We start from the raw sequence: 20652 nt of genomic DNA on the forward strand, positions 1-20652 counted from the left end.
TCTCTCTCTCTCTCTCTCTCTCTCTCTGTGTGTGTGTGAATTAATTTATCATTTATTGGTTTGGCAGAATCTATAGACAGTTAGCTGGTGCCTCAATAAATTGATTATTAATAGTTATTCGTGGAGGTCTTGCATTTGGAGGGCTTTTTTTGTTGTTATCTGAATTTAAGAAAAAATAATTTAGAATTATCTCTAAAAGAGCATTATTTCTTTGTTCAATTATATAGTGCTTTTTTCACGAAACAGAATGAGTCATTTTTATCATTGTTCTCGGGTTAGCACAAGCTTTAGTCAAGTCCAATTTACACTTTGATTCAGATTTGTATCTAACTTGGCGACTTCACCAATTTTTTTCTATTCGAAAAAAAAAAAAAAGAAAAAAGAGGTGTAGGAAATTTTAAAAAAATATAAGGTCTTAACTTTATTTTGTGTCTTGTAATGTGTCACGTTTTAATGAAAGCAAAATTCAATAATTTCTCAGATCCACTCCAAATACTCAAGTCGAAGGACGGAAGCCCAATGGGTGCACGTCCAGGCCCCCGCACCAGCCCTCGTCTCACTCTGCCGCCACAGCCTAGGATTGAGATCAAGTCAGAGCCAATGATGCGCGACGGGTGAGTTTACTGCTTCTAGTGGTGGTGGTGGGTGGAAGTGTGCATGTTGTTTTTCTGCGGGAAAATATTGTGTTGTATTTTCTGTTGGAAAAGTAACGTTTTGTGTGGTTGTCTCTGTGGGAAAAGTAGCATTTTTTGTTTTTACAGAAAAGTTGCATTTTAAAAAATGTTTTTGCTTCATCAGACGATTTTCTCTATGTCTCGGGTGGGGAGATAAAAATAATTTTTTTTATGCTATTTGTTTCCCAAAAGTAACATTTTATCTGTTGTTTCTGTGGAAAAAATAACATTTAGTATGATGTTGGAAAGTAACAGTCCACCTATTTATTCTGTCGAAGAGTTTTCATTTTGTGTCTAGTTTCTTAGGAGAAACTATCTCTTGTAATTGTGGAAAAGTAACATTTTGTAATTGGTTTCTGCATGTTTTTACAGAAAAAGTAACATTTAAAATATTGTTTGTACCCGTCAGTCGCAAGGATGAGCGCGAGACCCCAGACACTGTTGTGTCGTCGTCCTCTCCTGAGCTGGGCTTCAACGAGCAGGAGCCGGAGTACCCAGGTCTGCGACCCATCGACCCGGCGGCCTCGAACGGTGTGGTGGAGGAGAACACGTCTCCTGTGATACCTCTGGTGCACCCTCTGCCTGTCAAACCGGGTAAGCCTCATCTTGTTGTCGCCATTATCAGTTGGAAAGGAGGATCGTGGGCAGGAGCTGTGGTCTTGTTTGATGCTTATTTCTTATCAAATGTCCTCCTTAATTTCTTTGTATGTTGCTCTTTAGTAACAGTTAACAGTTCTAATCTTTGACACTTACAAGACCTAATTGTGTTGAAAATGCAGTAATTCTCTACTGAAGCTAACAAATGCAAAGTTTTGAAAGCAGTAATGAAAAAGTGAGACTTTGGTATTATTGCCTCTTATGATCATCAAAATCAGTATCATCATCATCTTTTTAAAAAAAGAAATGAAAAATAAAGAGACGATTTCACCATAGTTAAAAAAAAATACAATGCTATCTTTTTCATGGTTACCATTCTTCATGTAGTCGATGTTGCAGTGTATTAAATATTTTACTTCTTTTCTATAAAGTATACTTACGGTATTATGCAATTTTACCATCTTTATTTTTATTCTCCTTCTTCTAGCAGGACCGTCTACGTCGGGAGTGAAGCAGATCACAGACGGTGTGAAGCCAGAGCTTGTGAAACGAGACAGCTCTGACCTTGACCTGGGCAATCTGGCGGCGGGTGCAGCTGCCGTTGCAGCAGGCGGTGTCGGGGAGCAGGGGGCCCGAGACCTCACGGTCAACCTGCCCAATCTGACCTCTGGCCTGGCCCAACCGTTCCTGGACCCAGCTCTGGATCAGCAGGTGGGTTTGGGGGAATTTTGTACGATGCCCAGTACGATTTGGTTTGGTGTGTGAGCGTGCGTATGTGTGTGTGTGTGTGAGTTGTGTGTGTCTGTGTGAGTTTGTGTGTGTGGGGGGAGGGAGTGTTCACAAATGATTTTAGGTGAAGTTGAAGTTTATTATATCAGCACCTGATGCACTAAACTGTGTTTAAGTAGGACTTACTGTAATACAGTCGTACTTGCTCTAACAGCCACCTGTCAAAAAAAAAAAAAAAAAAAAGAATCACTTGTACAAATAACCTCTTCCCATTTCCTACTACCCCCTTCACATTTTTAAAATTTTATAGAGCTGCTGTCTAACCTATCCATCTGTCTAAGGCAACCAGTTTTCTCCTGGACAAGCAGCTGTCTTGAACAATTTCGACTGATATCACTGAAGTAAATCTTGTGACTTTGTGTATGATGTGGACTGTGACTTGCCCAGATGTGGAGTTTCAGACTGGATGTTTTGCCGTTTTCCTCTTCAGGTGTCTGTGACCTTGACATTGTCCACTGGCGCTGCTCAGGACATCGGAGCCGTCATCTCTGCCATTGCTGATCTCTTGAAGATTGCCGTTCCCCCGACGTACGAAGTCACGCGCAGCCCCTCTCCTGAGATGTTCCGAATGTCTCTCACCCGTAAGTTTGTTTTAAAAAGAATGTTATAGGAATGTTTTGTACGTCTATCACCCAAATAAAATTATCAACTGTTAACTTCTAAGACTCGTAGGTTTATCTCAGAGCCCGTCAAGATTCAAGGTTTTGTGATACTGATATAGTATGTGGTAGAAAAGAATACCAAAGCTACTTTTGAATATTCACATAATTTCTGTTCTGATGTTAAATTGTCCCGTGCTTTAACGTTGTCAGTCTGATGCCATTATGGGCGGCTGGAACACACACACACGCTCACACAAACATATTCAAACACATGCATGCACACACCCACACACGTACATACACACACACTTACACACACACATACACACTCTCACACACACACTCACACACACACACACACACTCACACACACACACACACAAATACAAAACATACTCAGATGATACTCAGGGAAAAAAATATGGAGGAAAAACAAACAAAAGACCCGAGGAGTTGATTGTGGTGCAAACATATTGAGCTTGGTTTTGTAACTCTGTTGTCTGTTCCACATTAGTTTTGTACCTTCTATATCTGTTGTTGTTGTTCTTTCTCTCAGACAAAGAGGAGGCTGTGAACATCCACACCCTGATGTCGACGCGGCCACGGTTCTGCCAGCACTGCGACGTGTTTGTCTTGTGCTCCGGCATCGCAAAGTTCAAGAGAGAATTTCCCATCTTGTTGGAGCAGGACCCGGTGAGTTTTGGCTAAGTCTGGGTGTAGGTTGAGTCTTTTATCTCTTTTCTCTTCCACTGTTTTTTTTCTGTCTGCCTGTCTGCCTGCCTGCCTGCCTGCCTGTCTGTCTGTCTGTCTGTCTGTGTGTCTGTATGTCCATCCATCCATGTCTGTCTGTATGACCGGTTTCCTACACCAAATGGTCTGGAGTGGGTGGTTGGCGGGTGCTCTGGTGTGGTTTGCTCCTTCTTTCCTGTCAAACATCTATCGTCCTTATCTCCCCTTCTTCATTTTTATGTTTGTTACACTCTTGTAACACCTCTAATCTTCTGGCGCTCATATGACATGACCTTATGCAGTTGCGAGTGCCGTAAAACCTCTACAAATCTAAAACAAATGGTCTGGAGGTAGTTGGAGGATTCCACTGGTAGGTCCTACTTCTTTCTTTCCCTCCGTGGTTTCTATTTATCTTACCTTTTCCCCCATGGGTGGTTGGTGGATGCTCTGGTGTGGTTTACTCTTTCTTTCCTTTTCAACATCTATCGTTCTTATCCCCTTCCTTTTTTGTGTTTGTTGCGCTCATGTAACGCCTCTAATCTGTGGCACTTATATGACCTTGTTGTGTTTCAAGTGCCGTAAAACACTAAAACATTTCTTTTTCCCCTGTACTAAGTCGTCGTCATTGTGTTGTTGTACACCTCTTGTCTTAAACAAAGAAAACTAACATTACCTTTGGATCTACAAATGTTTTTCTTTAGTAGCAGAATGTGGGTGGTTGGCAGGTGCTCTGGTGTGGTTTGCTTCTTCTTTCCTATCGAGTATCTGTCATCTTTATCTCCCCTCCTTTTTTCTTGTGTTTGTTACTCTCTTGTAACACCTATAATCTTCGGCACTTATATGACCTTATTGTGTTGCAAGTGCTGTTAAACACTTACTAAAAAAAGAAAAATAGTAGCTAAATGTGAACAAAAATGTGCTGTTTTTCGGTCCAGGACTGTGGGGAGGAGGAGATGACTTTCTGCTCCATGAACTGCTCCATGCAGTTCTCGGCTGGACTAGAAGCCCGCCAGAGGCAAGCCCAGCTGCGCATCAAAGAGGACGAGGCGGCGGCGGCGGCTGCCCTAGCCTCACAGACCCCACCCCAACACCCGGTCAAGACGGAGGCGGCCACCACACCCAGCAGCGCCACCGTGTCGGCCAACATGGACGAGATCATCGCAGCCGTTGCCGCGGATACGTCGCTGTCGCCACGCCTGCCGGACACGCCCAGCGGCATGTTGGCCAGCCCGGGTTCTCCGTCGGCCTCGCCCACCTCGCCGTTCTCAGGGACCAGCCCTGCAGGGTTCAAGGCCGCTAAGAGACATCGCAGGTCGAGCAGTCAGATCTCGGACTCTTCTTACCCCAAGGTGAGAGAGAACATTCTGGACAGGAGTGCCTCTAGTGGAAGCATTCTGAAAGTGGTTCTCCCGAGTGAGAGAGTGAAAGAATTAGCATTAGATATTTGTTTAATTTCGACTATAAATTGACCAAATGGGCTGTTTGTGAGACATTGTAAGAATTGGCATTAGATATTAATTTGTACATAGATCCAAACAAAATACTGGTATTTATTGCGGAATATGGGGTCTTCTCACCGGGAAATTATGACGAGTTGATTCATTTTCGGAAAGTTTTTATGGAAGTGGCATTTGGTAAAGGGACCTCTTTCTTTTGAAAGAAGGAGAAAAAAAGGTTGACGGTCTTGACCTTCATGTGATGCAAGTATGTTCTTTTACGTTTGCTGAATGATAATTATTGTGCTTGTATGCTAATTTTTACTCAGACAAAACGTACATCAAACATTGATGTGTTTTTCTTTACTCAAATGACCTTATGCAGTTGCAAGAGCTGTAAAACCTTACTAAAACTAAAACTCCCCGCCCACAGCCTCTAGTGAAGAAATGGCGTGGTCAGCGCTGGGCCCGGGGAAACCAGGACCTGCTGGACAGCATGACCAAAATAGCCAGCACTCCGTCCAGCGAGCTTGACCAGCTGTGGAAGTCGTTGGCCATCTGCCACCGGCCCAAGCCCGATGTGGTGGACAAGCGGATCTGTGTCTTCTGTCAGGAGGCTGGAGACGGGGAGATGGACGGACCCAGCAGGTGAGGAAGGACGGGGGGGTTATTGACCGGAGGCATGAAAAAAACATTGGGTGTGTGGGTGGGGAGAGGAGTTGAAAGATATTAAAATTTATGGCCCTTTTAAGCTATCATGATCATCGATACAGGTTGCTTTAAAAAAAAAAAAAAAAGAAAAAGAAAAGAAAATGCATTACTCCAAACCTTCAGATAATAAAGACAAACCTGAATTTGATGCTAAGATGGAACATCTATTGGGGGTGGGGGTGGGGGTGGGGGGAGATTCTAGTAGTGAGAACCTGGGTAGGATTGATGTGACTTATTCAGGTACTTGAGGAAAGAAAAGGGGTAAGATCATCTCAGCGTATGATGAATTCAAATGATTTGGGAAAGTTTTACAGGGCTGAAAGCAACATTCTGCAAAAAGTGAAAATGTTTTTATGAATGATTGTGAAGAGTACCAAATGACACAAATGGCTCTTTATATGAACTGACCGAGGCAGTGTATGATATGTGTCACGATGTGGTGAAATCAGACATTCGACAAAATTCATATTTCTTCAATTTCATTACTTTGACGAGCGCCTGATTTCACCACGATGCGCCACATATAGACATGAGTTAATTTCTCCAACCTTCCTCTCCCAGGTTGCTGAACATGGACGTGAACAAGTGGGTCCACCTGAACTGTGCCCTGTGGTCGTACGACGTGTACGAGACGCTCAACGGCGCGCTGATGAACGTGGAGCTGGCCTGCCAGCGCAGTGGCTCGGTAGAGTGCGTCGTGTGCCACAAGAAGGGCGCCACGTTGGCCTGCTTTAAGCACCGCTGCACCAACTCGTACCACATGCCGTGCGCCAAGGCTCGGGGATGCATGTTCTATCAGGACAAGGTGGGTGGTGGTTCAGTGATATGTTCTATCAGGACAAGGTGGGTGGTTCAGTGATATGTTCTATGAGGACAAGGTGGGTGGTGGTTCAGTGATATGTTCTGTCAGGACAAGGTGGGTGGTTCAGTGATATGTTCTATCAGGACAAGGTGGGTGGTGGTTCAGTGATATGTTCTATCAGATCAAGGTGGGTGGTGGTTCAGTGATATGTTCTATCAGGACAAGGTGGGTGGTGGTTCAGTGATATGTCCTGTCAGGACAAGGTGGGTGGTTCAGTGATATGTCCTGTCAGGACAAGGTGGGTGGTTCAGTGATATATTCATCAGGACAAGGTGGGTGGTGGTTCTGTGATATTTCAGTGATAAAAGCTTTGTGAGGTGGTGGATGGAGGGCGCTGTTGCTCTCCTTCTGTTAAGTTTTGTCTGTCTCTGTCTTGGATTTTCCAAGCACTTCATGACGGCTATAGTGTCGATACACTTCCCTTTACTTAAACTCAAAGAGGTGTTGGATGGTTTTTGTAGCTCTGTCCTGTTTTGACATTGAAGTGGTGGACCAGAACCGGTAAAATACCAAAATCTGGATCTTTTTGCTTGGGTTTAAAAACATTTTTTGTTCCTTGTTAAAAGTTCAATTCCAGCGATTATTTTTTGCTGATAGTAATGAATTTGTTAATTTAAATTGCAGAATGACAGAATGTCATTAACATATTTTGATGGTGTCAAACTCTAATTGTGGAAATACAAGAAATGGGTAAACTTTTCCAAGACCGTTGCCGAGGTCGCTGTGCAGGTCTCGGTAAAAATCAGGAGTTAACATGTGGTTTGAAAGATATCAAAGTACTGTGGTCGTATTTTGTGTCGTCTCTCATTATTTAAATGGAAAGGGTTTTTTTTTTGCTTGCTGAAAAATGTTGAAGTAACCAGTCCCCCTATCAGAGCAGAACACCGTCAGTTTGTTTCTGTACCTTGCCGGGATAGAGATCCCCTCATTATGTATTGTTGAAATGTTGCAGACTCTGCTGTGTCCGAACCATATTCCCAAAGTGCCATTGGGTAATGAGCTCCAGAATCTGGTGGTGCTGCGGAGGGTCTACGTGAACCGGGATGAGGATCGACAAGTGGCAAGGTATTTGGTTGTTGTGAACATGCTTTTTCAAAGTTCTGTCACTCATTTCATGTGTTCGAAAGTTTTCCCTTCTCTAAATCTTGAATTATACATGTCGCTGCCTCAGTGCTTTCTTGTCGTATCTCAGTTTTTTTAAACAGTGAAAATGTGACTTTTTCTTAAGCTCACTCTTTGTTATGAACTGTTTTCACTGTTTAAAAAAATGGAGGTACGACAAGAAAGCACTGAGGTCGGGATGTGCTGTTCGTTCATTTGATTGATTGAAAAGGCACTTCATTACTGTGATAACAACTCAGGTTGGAACCTGTGCACGTACGTTTCTGAACTCATGATGGTGAGTTTTGTAAGGGTTTATGTTGCTCTTTCCATTAACAGATGTGACTTTATATATTCCTATAGATGACTTACTGTGTGGTAACATCAAAGATAGTAAATAACAAGATGGGCCACTCAGCTAAAAAAGTGTCCGCAGGAAGTATGCTCTTTGCTTCAGATGGCGCTGACTTTATATATTCCTATAGATGACTTACTGTTTGGTAACATCAAAGATAGTAAATAACAAGATGGGCCACTCAGCTAAAAAAGTGTCCGCAGGAAGTATGCTCTTTGCTTCAGATGGCGCTGCGATTACTTTATATATTCCTATAGATGACTTACTGTTTGGTAACATCAAAGATAGTAAATAACAAGATGGGCCACTCAGCCAAAAAAGTGTCCGCAGGAAGTATGCTCTTTGCTTCAGATGGCGCTGCAGTCTGTTTTGAAGCTCTCTTTCGTTTTTCCAGAAGAAGAATAGGAATAGCACCTCCTTGCGTGCGCAGATAGACTGCTGTTCATCAGCAGTTCGGGTTCGTTCAGTACGGAGTTTTAGTTTAAAAAATTTTTTTTAATGACCTCTTGCTTTTCATTCTAAAGTCAAATTAAACGAAGAAAACAATCACCCTTTCCTCCAGAAGAGGTTTTTTGTCAGCGTAACCATTTTTAAAAAGCGTTCTTCCGAAATTCATTCAAAAACTTGCTAGTTTCACTTTGATTTTTTAAACTCAAGTAGGATAACTCTGTTCGCTAAAGGTGCGCTTTTGCGAAGAGGGCGCCACCGAATTTTGAGGACACTTTTAATTGGCTCAAAGAGAGAAGTGGCCCATCTTGTTATGTACTATCTTTGGTAACATGGATTTGAAATTGAGTGCCTGAGCAAATGCATCAGATACATGACATAATCAAGAAAATACATCTGATATTTCAACTGTTTACTCTTTCACAACTCATGGTTTTTTAAATGTTTTTTTTTTAGATTAAATCTCTGTCGAGCTAACCACAAGTAGATATTTTGCTATCAATGCAAATTTCAGAGCTTCTGGATTTTGATGAAATTCTCTTGTGCTTCTTACTTGATCGGTCTATCTTAGTGCTTGTCAACCTGGGCTATATCACCAACTTTTGGATGATTTTAATGGGCAGTGGGGATCACCAGCATAGTGATGGATATCATTTGACGCCCTTCTTGGAAATACTGTCAGTGGGTGGCACGAAAATGTTAGCCTGTTAAAGGTGGCAAAAGTAGACGCTGGCCGTTTCCTACCAAACGTCTGTCGTCCTTATCTCCCCTCCTTCTTTTTTGTGTTTGTCACTCTCTTGTAACACCACTAATCTTAGGCACTTAAATGACCTTATTGTGTTGCAAGTGCTGTAAAACACTCAGTGAAAACTAAACTGACTCTCTTTGCTTGTGTATCTGGTGTATTGCAGCATGCTCCAGATGGAAGAGCGCACGTGCTGCTTGCGTATTGGTTCCCTGGTTCTGCACAGCGTGGGCCAGCTCCTCCCCCACCAGATTCTGTGTGGCAAGTTCAACACCAGGGAGTACATCTTCCCGGTGAGTCCTTGTTGTTTTGTTAGGTTTTTGAAAGTTTTGTGGGTGGTTGGAGGGTGCTGTGGTGGGGGTCTGCTCCTCCTTTCCTATTGGACGTCTGTCGTCCTTATCTCTCCTCCTTCTTTTTTGTGTTTGTTACTCTCTTGTAACACCTAATCTTCGGCACTTATATGACCTTATTGTGTTGCAAGTGCCCTAAAATTCTTACTAAAACACAAAAAAAAGTTTTTACACGTTTTTTGAACGCTTTGAAGTCATATGGCTGGTGGGGGTGAAAAAGTAAATCCAGTCTGTCCTTAATTGACCTACTATACGTTTCTGGGGTTTCTACACTCTATGGGGACGCATGGATCATTATGACTTATTCTCAAAAGACACTTTAAACTTTTGGGGGTTCAAGTAGCAAGTTGCAGGTAGATTTTTTTTTATAGGTAAAAAAGAGTGTCCTATGGTGCCTTCATCTATCTTGTAACTTCTCCCTAATCTTTGCTGCTTATCTTACTAGTTTGTTTGCAAGTGCAGTGAACTCCTACTAAAACAAAATGGGGGAAGGAAACAAAAAGAAAAACCCCAACAGAACAAAACCGAACTCTTGTGTGCGTGTGTCCCCTCCCAGGTTGGGTTCAGCACTAGCCGTTTCCACTGGAGCTACCACTCGGTGTACCAGCGCTGCCGCTACATCTGCAGCATCCACGACAAGGACGGCGAGCCAGAGTTCCGCATACAGGTGGTGGCGGAGGGCCGAGAGGACGTCACCTTCCGGGACTCCAGCCCTGCTGGTGGGTACACGCTGGACCTGTTTTTGTCTTAAGTGTTGATGATTGTGTGTGTGTTTGGGGGGGGGGGGGGGGTGATGTGTGTTTGTGTCAGTGTGTGTGGGCGTGTCTTACTGTCATGCCTTTGTGTCGTTGTGTGGGCGTGTATTAGTGTCAGTATGTGAATGCGTCTTAGTGTCAGTGTGTGAATGTGTCTTTGTGTCATGTCTTGTTTCAGTGTGTGAATGTGTCTTTGTTTCATGTCATAGTGTCAGTGTGTGAATGTGTCTGTGTCATCTCTTAGTGTCAGAATGTGAACATGTCTTAGTGTTAGTGTAAGGACATATCTTAGTGTCATTTTTTGGTGTCAGTGTGTGAATGTATCTTTGTGTCCGTGTGTGGCATTGTCTTAGTGTCTCTGTATGTGTCTTTGTGTGAGTGTGAACGTGTCTTTGTGTCGGTGTGTGACCATGTCTTTGTGTCTGTATGAGTGTATCAGTGTCAGTATGTGGAAATGTCTTTGTGTTATCTTCTGACTAGTGTGGATTGTCAAGTGCAGAGTAATACTTCATATTGGTAAACGTTTTGCTTCAGTGTTGAAGAGAGTATTGATCTCAAAGAGTCTATAGTAGGCTCAGATATATCGTCTTTATCTCCCCTCCTTCTTTTTTTGTGTTTGTTACTCTCTTGTAACACCTCTACCTTCGACACTTATGTGACCTTATTGCGTTGCAAGTGCCGTAAAACACTTGCTAAATTTAAAAAGATATTTTTAAGGAGTATAATTCAAGCAGGGTTAGAATAATGTAAGTATTTATGAACTGACATAAACGTCTTGTTCAAAAGGCAGGAAAGAAAGTATGATGGGGAAAAAAGAGAGACCTGTTAAACTTTGGCTGTTTAAGATTTACTACACAGTTGTTAGCAAAATTTATAATTTTTAAAAATAAATATTTTCGCGCTTTGTAAGTGATTTAACAATTTTAATTTGTATACATTCAATTTATCCTATCAGCTGTGTGGATGAACATCTTGAAGCCTCTAGAGCACATGCGTCGCAGTGCAGACCTGGTCAAAATGTTCTCCACTCCCCTTGCTGCAGAAGAACTCTTTGGCCTCAAGGAACCAGATGTGGTCAAGATCCTTGAATCGGTGAGCAGACACTCCTATTTCTTTTGATGTGTATTGGTGAATGTGATGTCTACTGGTCAGTGCTCCTTATAGTTTGAGGCAAAAGTTGTTTTTTTCCTTTTCTGAATTTTCACACGCTGCTTCACACCTGTCTACTTGTTTTACTCTTCAAAACACATTTTTTTTTTTACAAGCAAATACATTTTGAGGAGTAAGTGAACACCATCGTCAAGCAGTTTTTCTGAGAGATTAAGGGTGTGTTGTTATCGCATGTAATATGCAATATTCATTTTTTTGCGTAACACATGTAAGTGCAGTAAGTAGTGTCCGTGCTTTCATTTTTCGTCGCTGTGTGCCTACTTTTGGCCCCCCCTTTCTTCATGTTCCTTGTGTGCAGCATGCTCCTTGTGTGCAGCATGCTCCTTGTGTGCAGCATGTTCCTTGTGTGCAGCATGCTCCTTGTGTGCAGCATGTTCCTTGTGTGCAGCATGCTCCAGACGGAAGAGCGCACATGTTGCCTACCTGTTGGCACGTCTCATTTCTACCTTAGGATGGTTGGCGAGTGCTCTAATGCAGTTCGCTCCTTTTCCTATCTCACATCTATCATTCTTATCTCTCCCCCTTTTTTGTGTTTGTAACTCTTTTGTTACACCTCTAATCTTTGATTTTTTATGTATTACCTAATCATGATGCAAGGGCAGTAAAACATTTAACTAAAACCAATCATTCCTACCCCAGCTCCCCGGCACAGACCTTCTGCAGAATTACAATTTCAAGTACGGCCGCTCCCCTCTGATTGAGATGCCTCCCGCCATCAACCCCACTGGGTGTGCCCGCACAGAACCCAAGCTGAGGACTCACTTCAGGAGGTGACCACTGTTTGAGATTTTGTTGTTGTCTTGTCTGTCATGATCTTCTTTTATCGCATCTTGTTTGGTAATAATAATAATAAATAGCTTTTGTATAGCGCATATCCCCGCTCAACAGCAAGCTCTAATTGGAGGGTTGCCATTATTAGGCCCCTCTTTTTACTTACTATGTCACTTTTATTTCTGTTATTTGTGCACACACATATCCCCCCCCCATCATGCGTACTATTTTGTCATTTGTTATAACATGTGAAATGTAAGGCCTTTTAAAATCAATTAAATCAGTATAAAAATCTGCGCCATATATTTTGCTTATCAAGTGTGTGGAATGAACATCTTTTAGGTCAGCATGTTTAGCCCTTCGTAAATTAGTCCGTAGTTTGTTTTAGGTTTCTTCAATTTTTTGTTTCTCAAATGTTGAAGAATTCTCTCCCCCCCCTCCCCCCTAATTTTTTCCTTCTTTTTTTTTTCTTTCTGACTGGGGATGTTGTACAGCTCATAAGTACAGAAAAGCTTATTTAGCATTTGTCTTCTGCTAGTACCTCATTTTTGTACTCATACTTACTCCCTCCTCCCCTCCCCCTCCCACAGACCACACACCCTTCAGTCGACCAACTCGCGGTCTCTGCCGTCAACCGTGACGGGTGTGTCGGGCGACATGAACTCCCCCTACCTCAAGCAGTTTGTCCACTCCAAGTCGCAGCAGTACCGCCGCCTGAGGACTGACTGGAAGACCTTGGTCTACTTGGGCAGGTCCCGCATTCAGGTGGGTGATGGAGTGTGTGATCATGTGTGCTGTATGTTTGAGACGTGTTTAGAGCTAGCGTGTAGGAGTTGACGGTCTGTGATATTGGGGTTATGCAAAAAGTGTCAGGGTTTGAATCCGAGAGTAGTAACAATTTTAAAAAGGTAATCCCTGACAGATGTCTGCAATATTTAGTTATCTAAGTTAAAATGTATGGCATCAACTATCTGTTGAGAAGGTATATCTGCAATCGGCTTTTTGTAGTTCAAATGCTGTGCAAAACTAAAAGCAGGAAACCGTGTGTTTTTCTATTTCTAATGCAGGTGGTTGGCAGATGCATGTGATAGGACCTACTTCTTTATTTTGCCCCCGCAATTTCTATCTTTTTGTCTTGCTCTTTCTTTCCCAGCTGTAAGTTACCGTTTGTCTTTGTCAATGTGCTTCTTTTTACTCATACAAATTAGAATTTAGGCTACACTTCATTGATGCTGAAGTATAATGTCGTGTATGTTTAACTATTTGTTTTCCTCTGTGATTAGGGTCTGGGGCTGTACGCGGCCAAGGACTTGGAGAAGCACACGATGGTGATAGAGTACATCGGCGACCTCATTCGCAATGAAGTGGCCAACCGCAGGGAGAAGGAGTATGAGTCACAGGTGAGTGCTGACTGCAGTTGGTTTGAATCTTGTGTTTGTGGAGGTTTTGGTGGGACGGGTTTGTTAAGTCTTTTTTCCACCACCACATTCCCATTATTATGTTGGTAGGCCTCTCTTTCCTTAAACGATAAAACTTTTTCTCAACATTAAATAACTATTATACTCCCCGGGGCGGGGTCTTTAGGCCATTCCCAAAGGGGGGACGTTGACCATGTTCTTATGCACAGTAAATGGGCTGATTCATCAATGTCATGCTCATAACTGCCTGAACTGCAACAGGGAACTACTGCTTTTTTTCTCCCTAATCCTTACTATCGTCATTTTTCCTGTACTTTTTTTGTATGTTTGTATCACTTTTGTGACCCGCTATTTCCGGGGTGCCTTGATAGTCGAAGCAGACTTTGTGCTGTTGAAGCTAGAGAGGTGCGCAGAGTAAATCTGCTAGGACTTCTCTTTTGACATCCACCCCTTGGTGCTCATATGACCTTATGCAGTTGCGAGCGCCGTGAAACCTCTACTTGGGGGGCTCTCGTGGCCTAGAGGTTAAAGTGTTGGCCTCTCATTCAAAGGTCCCGGGTTCGAATCCGGGTAGCGACCAAAAAATTTTCTTCTCTAAAATTGTCTCCTTTCACCTCCTTTCCTGCTCTCTAGCAATGTACTGTTGTCTGCTTTCATTTCCACTTTCTGCCCTCACCTCCTTTGCCCCTTCCTCTGGGCTCCTGACTCTTTCTGCAGCCTTTCTACTGCTACTCCTTGGCCCCTCCTTACTGCTGTCTTTCTGCCACACCCCAGATCTTCTGGTAGGAAAGATCTACACCTAGCCTTCTCGGACAAGGGCGAAAAATCTCGGAGGGCCCGTGTGCAAGTTGCGCACGTTAAAGATCCCTTGGTGGTCTAAAATCGATAAGAGTAGGCTTCGGTCGCTACCCAGGCAAAATTCAAAATTTCCTACCAACTGAAAATATTAGGTGTGTCCCGCGCGCTCATATGACCTATGCAGTTGCGAGCGCCGTAAAACACTTTACAAAAAAACCCCAAAAACCTCTACTAAAACAAACAAAATAAATAACTATTAATGTGTCTGTGTCTGTTTACTCAACCTAACAAGTGGATGGTTGGTGTGTGCTCTGGTGTGGTTTGCTTCTTCTTTCCTATCAAACATCTATCGTCCTTATCTTCCCTTCTTCTTTTTTGTGTTTGTTACTCTCTTGTAACACCTCTAATCTTCTGGCGCTCATATGAACTTATGCAGTTGCGAGTGCCGCAAAACCCTCTACTGAAACTAAACTAACTCAACAACCTAACAAAACTGTTTTCCCCTGCACTAAATGAATGTTAATATGATAATGTACCTCTCTCTCCTCAAACAAACAGAACAGCTTGTTGTCAATGTGCTTCTCTTTACTTAAACAAAACCCACTTTTTCCAGCATTGGATAACCATTATTGTATCGATGTGCTTCTCTTTACGTGAGCGAAAACCAAAAAATCACCGCTATGGTTTGTCTGTCCACAGAACCGGGGCGTGTACATGTTCCGCATCGACAACGACGTGGTGATCGACGCCACCATGGCGGGCGGCCCAGCCCGCTACATCAACCACTCCTGCAACCCCAACTGTGTGGCCGAGGTGGTGGACATTGAGAAGGAGAGCAAGATCATCATCATCACCAACCGCAAGATCGCTAAAGGAGAAGAGGTTCGATTTCTAGGCTTAATGGCACACAGTTTTCTTTTCAGTAGTAATATTTTTCCTTCTTTTTTTCTTCTTTTTTTTCTCATGGTTTTGTTTGTTTGTCTGTATTTAGTGATGTAATTTGTGATGTGAGATATGTGTGTAGCATCATAATGAAATGAGGCGCTGGTCAAAATAAAGAAGTTATAGAAATTCTCTATATTTTTCTGGCCTTTTAGCAATTTGTATCAATTTTCTTTATTGGACTGAATTCCTTTTACTTCTATTTATGAACACATTCCTGTATGGATTTTACTTTTTTTTTAAAACACGAAACCAAAAAATTTTGATCAAAGGCAGAAAAAAATCTGTTCTCAGTTTCAAGGTAATATAGCTTTGGCAGTCATCAAACTCTGGCAATAATTTTCTCGCTGATGTATGTGTATGGGTGTGTGTGTGTGTGTGTGTGTGTGTGTGTGTGTGTGTGTCCAGGTCTGTGAACTTTGTTCTCAAGTAGACATGTGTTAATTTAGTTTTATTATAAGGAATGAATTCTTAAAAGCTCCTAAGTCTTCATATTCAAAATGATCTGATTTGGTGAGAAACATTTTTTTTTGGGGGGGGTCTTCCTCTTCCCCGCCTTCCTCCAAGTTCATATTGTAAGAGAATGAGTTATTGTCTTCCAACCTGTGCTCAACTTTCTTCCTTCTTCTTGCCCACAGCTGACCTATGACTACAAGTTTGACTTTGAGGACGACCAGCACAAAATCCCCTGCATGTGTGGTGCCACCAACTGCCGCAAATGGATGAACTGAGAGAGAGATCTGCTGTTGGATAAACCGAGAGGAATCCCCAAAAGGATGAACTGAGATCTGTCTGCTCATGGATGAACCCAGGGAGATCCGCAAAGGGATGAACTGAGAGTGATCCTGCTAATGGATGAACCCAGAGAAATCCGTGCATGAATGAATCCATCGAGATCTGCAAGTGGATAGACCCAGAGAAATCTGCTAATGGATGAATCCAAAGAGGTCTGCAATTGGATGAACCCAGTGAAATCTGCCAAGGAATGAATCTTGAGAGATCGGCAATTGGATGAATCCAGAGAGATCCACAAACGGACGAAACCAAACCCAGATAGTTCTGCCAAAGGATGAATCTGGACAGATCCGCAAACGGATGATCCCGGAGAGGTCCAGAAATGGATGAACAGAGGAAGATGAGCGATGTCTCAGGAGAGTAGAAGTTACAGCTCTCGGCTGTTTGGGGTGGCCGACGCACCAATAGATGCATGAAGAGGCACCCTCAGCTTCTGTGAGGTCCGCAGACTTCTGCTGTGTCTGTATCGTGTCGTCTCTGCGGTGCGAGTGGCATAGGTGATCTGACAACCACATCAATGTAGACGACATGTGAGGACTGATCAGTTGTCCATAGAAAAAAGGGAAAGAAACAACTTCATAGTTGGACGTAACCAGTGGAGGGTGAGAAAACAGCTGATGCTGGGAATGTGCTAGTGTTCCCCCCATATCCGCTTTCATAGAGATCTGGACAATGGCTTACAATCATAGGATCACTCGTTTGATGCCCAGCCCAGCAAGGTTGTAGTAGTGCGTGGAAACCGTTGGAAGTAGACTTTCTCTGAACTTCCCATTCTCCCAGCTGCAAATGGGGTGCTTAGTGATCTTCAGGGATAGAAACATAGTACAACTTTGTTAAGCTGCGTGACGCATTGGCATGTTGTTTGATCCTAGGGGACAAAGATGAAACAGGAATATACAGACGGGCCGAGGGAGCCATTGGAAAGTCCCAGAGCCTTTAGGTGAAGGGGGGGGGGGGGGGGGGGGGGGGGGATTTGAACCCAAGACCATACATTAGGACTATTACTTATATTTGGAACTATAAACCACATTACCGACTTCAGAGTAAAACACTTTGATGGAAGGCTTCGAAACATCAGAGAGCTCTTGAAAACAACTGCCACTGAGCGCGAATGGATGGAGTTATACTATCGCTAGTCTCAGCTGATACAACAATGGCTGATGTCACAACCGTAATGCTCGAAACCTTCAGATTGACATGGTGAACACTCAGGCCTTTTTAACACTTTGAATGGCTTTGAGCAGGTGACAGAAAAGACAATCAGATTTTGGCCAGTTTAGCAGTTTGGAAAGTCGCAGCAAACAAAAGTTTCGGCAACTCGGCTTTCTGTAATGCCTGTGACATGCAGTTTTTTTTTGTTCTGGTAGTTTTTGATTGGAGTAATTGGGAGCTAAAAAAGGACAGCTGACGAAGAAAGTAAGGAAGAAAGAGAGACGTGGGTGATTAATTCAATAGATTCAAATTGAATATGATTGGCACGGGTGTGATATTTCTGTGGTGTTGATTTGTATATTGAGTTTGTGTGTAAACCCATGGCTGGTGTGTTCTATGGTACCTGACTACTATACAGCAGTTGAACTGTAATATACACTGTGCAAACAACAGAAGCTATAAGAAGTTCAGAAATTAGGCATTATACAGTCACTTGATGATTATGGAGTGTGTGTGTGTGTTTTGTATCGTGTATTTGTTTCAATTGGAAAGGCGGCATTGCGTAACAAAAGGGACACGGACACACGTGTAGATGTTCCTGTGTTGCCAAGCCATTGCCTGCTTGTGGAGCTGTGTGCAAACCTAGAGCGTCGGTGTGCCCCCAGGGACCCCGTAAGTCGGATCTCTTTGCCCAAACCTTTTTCACTTTCGTCGACTCCCCAAAGGTTTGGTCAAGAGACCTGGCTGCCACGCTCTCTTGACATTTGGGGTCTGTGGGCGTGTGAGTGCGCGCGTGTCTGTGTATGTGTGGGCTTGTGAGTGTGTGTGTGTGTGTGTGTCATTGCGAGACTGTAAGGGAATGGGAGGATGTGTTTCCATGTAAATGTTATTGTGTGACAGTGTGAGGGAATGATGGGATAAGTTTGTAGTTTATATATCAATATTATGGGACTGAAACAAATTGGGTGTAAGGGTGTGTGGTGTGTTTTTGAATGATCAAGAAAACTTGTGTTTATTGCAGCTGTTGTTTTACTGTTTTTTTTGTATACATATTTATATATGTGTGGGTGTGTGTTGTGTGAATGGAGGTGTGGTGTGCAGGAGACAACAAAGTACAACTTGTGTGACAAAACAATGGCTGTACAAGTGTGTGTGTGTGTGTTGGTGTGTGTGTGCATGGTCATGGTTTTGAGCAAGTGTAAAATCCGAGGATATAGAGAGGTCTTGGATGCTGTGATCTCTCTCTCTTTGTGTTTTTCCCTTCCTGGTGTTGCAAGCACACTCACCCCCTCCGCAATCCATTGCTGTGTTTTGTATAGTTTCCGACACGCAAATTGTGAAGAAATACTGCAAAAGAAATTTATCCTGTATATTTTAATGTCATGAAGTGTTATCTCTGTATGGGTTTTATTGTGAAGTTGAGAGAGAAGGATGTTTTGATTGCGAGGGTGACTGTTAATTTATATGGAATGTAGAGAAATATTCTATTCTCCATTAGATTTATATATATATATATATTTAAGTTCAAGGAAACTGGACTTTTGTGTGATTTTTCTATATGTCTTGTTGTTTAATACAATTAAATAACTGTTTTGCGACTGGATACAATTAATGTACATTGATAGTGGATGTAGTTTATGTACATATATACGTTGACCAGGAGGTTGTTGTACATACTTTTTACCATATTCCCTCCTGGTGGTTTCTTTTGGTCTGTTTAGTTTCTTTCTGTTGACTACCGCTAAATTGATGGAGATGTTCACCCTCGACAATGTATGCAATACATGTTTCTAAATGCTCTTGATATTGAAAGAGAATCATAATATGGATAGATGTTGTACCTTACCTCTGTGGTTGCCAATGTTCACCGAAGTCGTGTGTGAAGAAGAGGCTGACAGTGACAGCGCCACTGACTGTCCAAAGTGTTGGATGTGTGGAGCACTTTATCCTAGCACTTGGCCGGTCGCTGTGCCCATGGGTTAGGGACTGGTTTTTATTGTTCCCTTCCCTCATGTGAAGAGGCATAAAATATGTTGTCTGTTTTTTTAGGGATAAAATATGCACCCCCCACTTCTCGCCCCACCCTTTTGTAAGGGGCTAGTAGGGGAAGCTCTCTGTGGGGGGTTTTTTTCTGAAATTGTTTTTACCTCTGTTGTATAAGTACAAGTAGATTTTTGTGGTGGGGGCCAACTTGAGAACAAATTGTTCCCTGCAGTAGGAGAGAGTCTATAGAATTGTGGGTAGAGGGATACGTGCATTGAGAGATGGATCTGAAGTGGAAATTTGTTTGAGAAATGAGAAAATGTTGTGTAGTCAGTTGAACTATTAAAGCATAAGGTAACATTAAGCAACTATGACTTTCACTACACGAGCACTTGAATGTTTCTCATATTGTATATCCCAGTTGGTTAAAAAAGTGTTTTTACCAGGATGTTCACCCCACCCTTTTGGCACATGAGTCTTCGTTTGATTTAGTTCAACACTCTGGTTGAAATTTTGGCAGGACATGCTGCGTTGATTCACCACAGAATGTGTAGCAAGATGAGTAGGCCTGCTTCCTTTTTTTTTTTTTTTTTTGCCGTCTTTTTATTAGTTTGGTTTTGGTTGTTTTATTTGGGGGAAGGCCATGGTCCAGGTCATTGTCGGCTGACCTGATTTTGTGTTGGCTTTTTTGTGTGTGTATTTTTGTACATTTAGGACTGAGGTATTGTACAGTGTACAAAGAATTCTGATTTATTTTTGTGGGGCTTGGTCCATAGTAAATAGCAAGTGATTGATTATTGAAGGGTGGGGATCGGGGTGGGGGAGGAGGTGTAGGTGTTCTGTGAAGGCCTATGGTCCTGCCTCATCCCCCCTCCCTCCCCTCCAACCTGTAGACAGTTGTGTACATATTATACACTCTGGCCTAGTGAGTTAGAACCCAGCTGTACCTGGCAGAATCAAAGAGAAAAAAAAACTTCAGTTCCTAATGGTGACTGTGTGACAACCTTTGGTGAGAGGTTTTGGGGGGGGGGCACGTTCAGCCCTGTCTTGTCCTCCCTGAGTGACCCGAGTTTTTGCGCACCGGCCTTTGTGGTGTAGTGGTTAGTCCTTTCGCTGGTTCATGGAGACATAAAGTTCGATTCTTGTGTAGATATGTTATTTTATTGAGTATGTACGTCTTTTTGCTGAGATGTTGCATCCCGTCCAGCCCGGGTTGATCCTGCACTCAAAGGTGGGATTAAAACGCCCGCTTTCTAAATGGTAGTTTTGTAGAGGGGGGTGTAAAACATTAACCATACAAATACAGTCTTTCTCCCAAGTTATTCACTTATACTGATATTCCAATTTTGAGAAAAGAAGCTTGCTGTCTGACTTATGGGAGATCTCTCTCTCTCCTTGCAGTGGGCTGTGGGTCGCTGAGGGAGGACCACTGGGTGGGCTTGTTGGTGCTGGCTTGGCTTCATTGTCTAC

The 20652-nt window shown here is 42.8% G+C and overlaps 1 protein-coding gene across 1 annotated transcript in view; it reads left to right on the forward strand.

The window, feature by feature from the left end:
* LOC101851495 (histone-lysine N-methyltransferase 2D) overlaps positions 1–17459 on the forward strand; it is a gene marked incomplete in the record, with an annotated part of 133213 nt that extends 115754 nt beyond the window's left edge. The window contains 17 exon segments of the mRNA XM_035969573.1: positions 482–614; positions 1084–1268; positions 1762–1982; positions 2491–2641; positions 3219–3355; positions 4327–4740; positions 5261–5475; positions 6100–6343; positions 7353–7465; positions 9215–9341; positions 9955–10117; positions 11109–11245; positions 11963–12093; positions 12685–12859; positions 13378–13494; positions 15010–15192; positions 15891–17459. Coding sequence (XP_035825466.1) covers positions 482–614; positions 1084–1268; positions 1762–1982; positions 2491–2641; positions 3219–3355; positions 4327–4740; positions 5261–5475; positions 6100–6343; positions 7353–7465; positions 9215–9341; positions 9955–10117; positions 11109–11245; positions 11963–12093; positions 12685–12859; positions 13378–13494; positions 15010–15192; positions 15891–15983 — 2939 coding nt within the window.
* Positions 17460–20652: the final 3193 nt, after the last annotated feature.

This window comes from Aplysia californica, unplaced genomic scaffold (genome assembly GCF_000002075.1).
Source record: "Aplysia californica isolate F4 #8 unplaced genomic scaffold, AplCal3.0 scaffold00157, whole genome shotgun sequence".
In the NCBI taxonomy this organism is placed as follows: Eukaryota; Metazoa; Mollusca; class Gastropoda; order Aplysiida; family Aplysiidae; genus Aplysia; species Aplysia californica.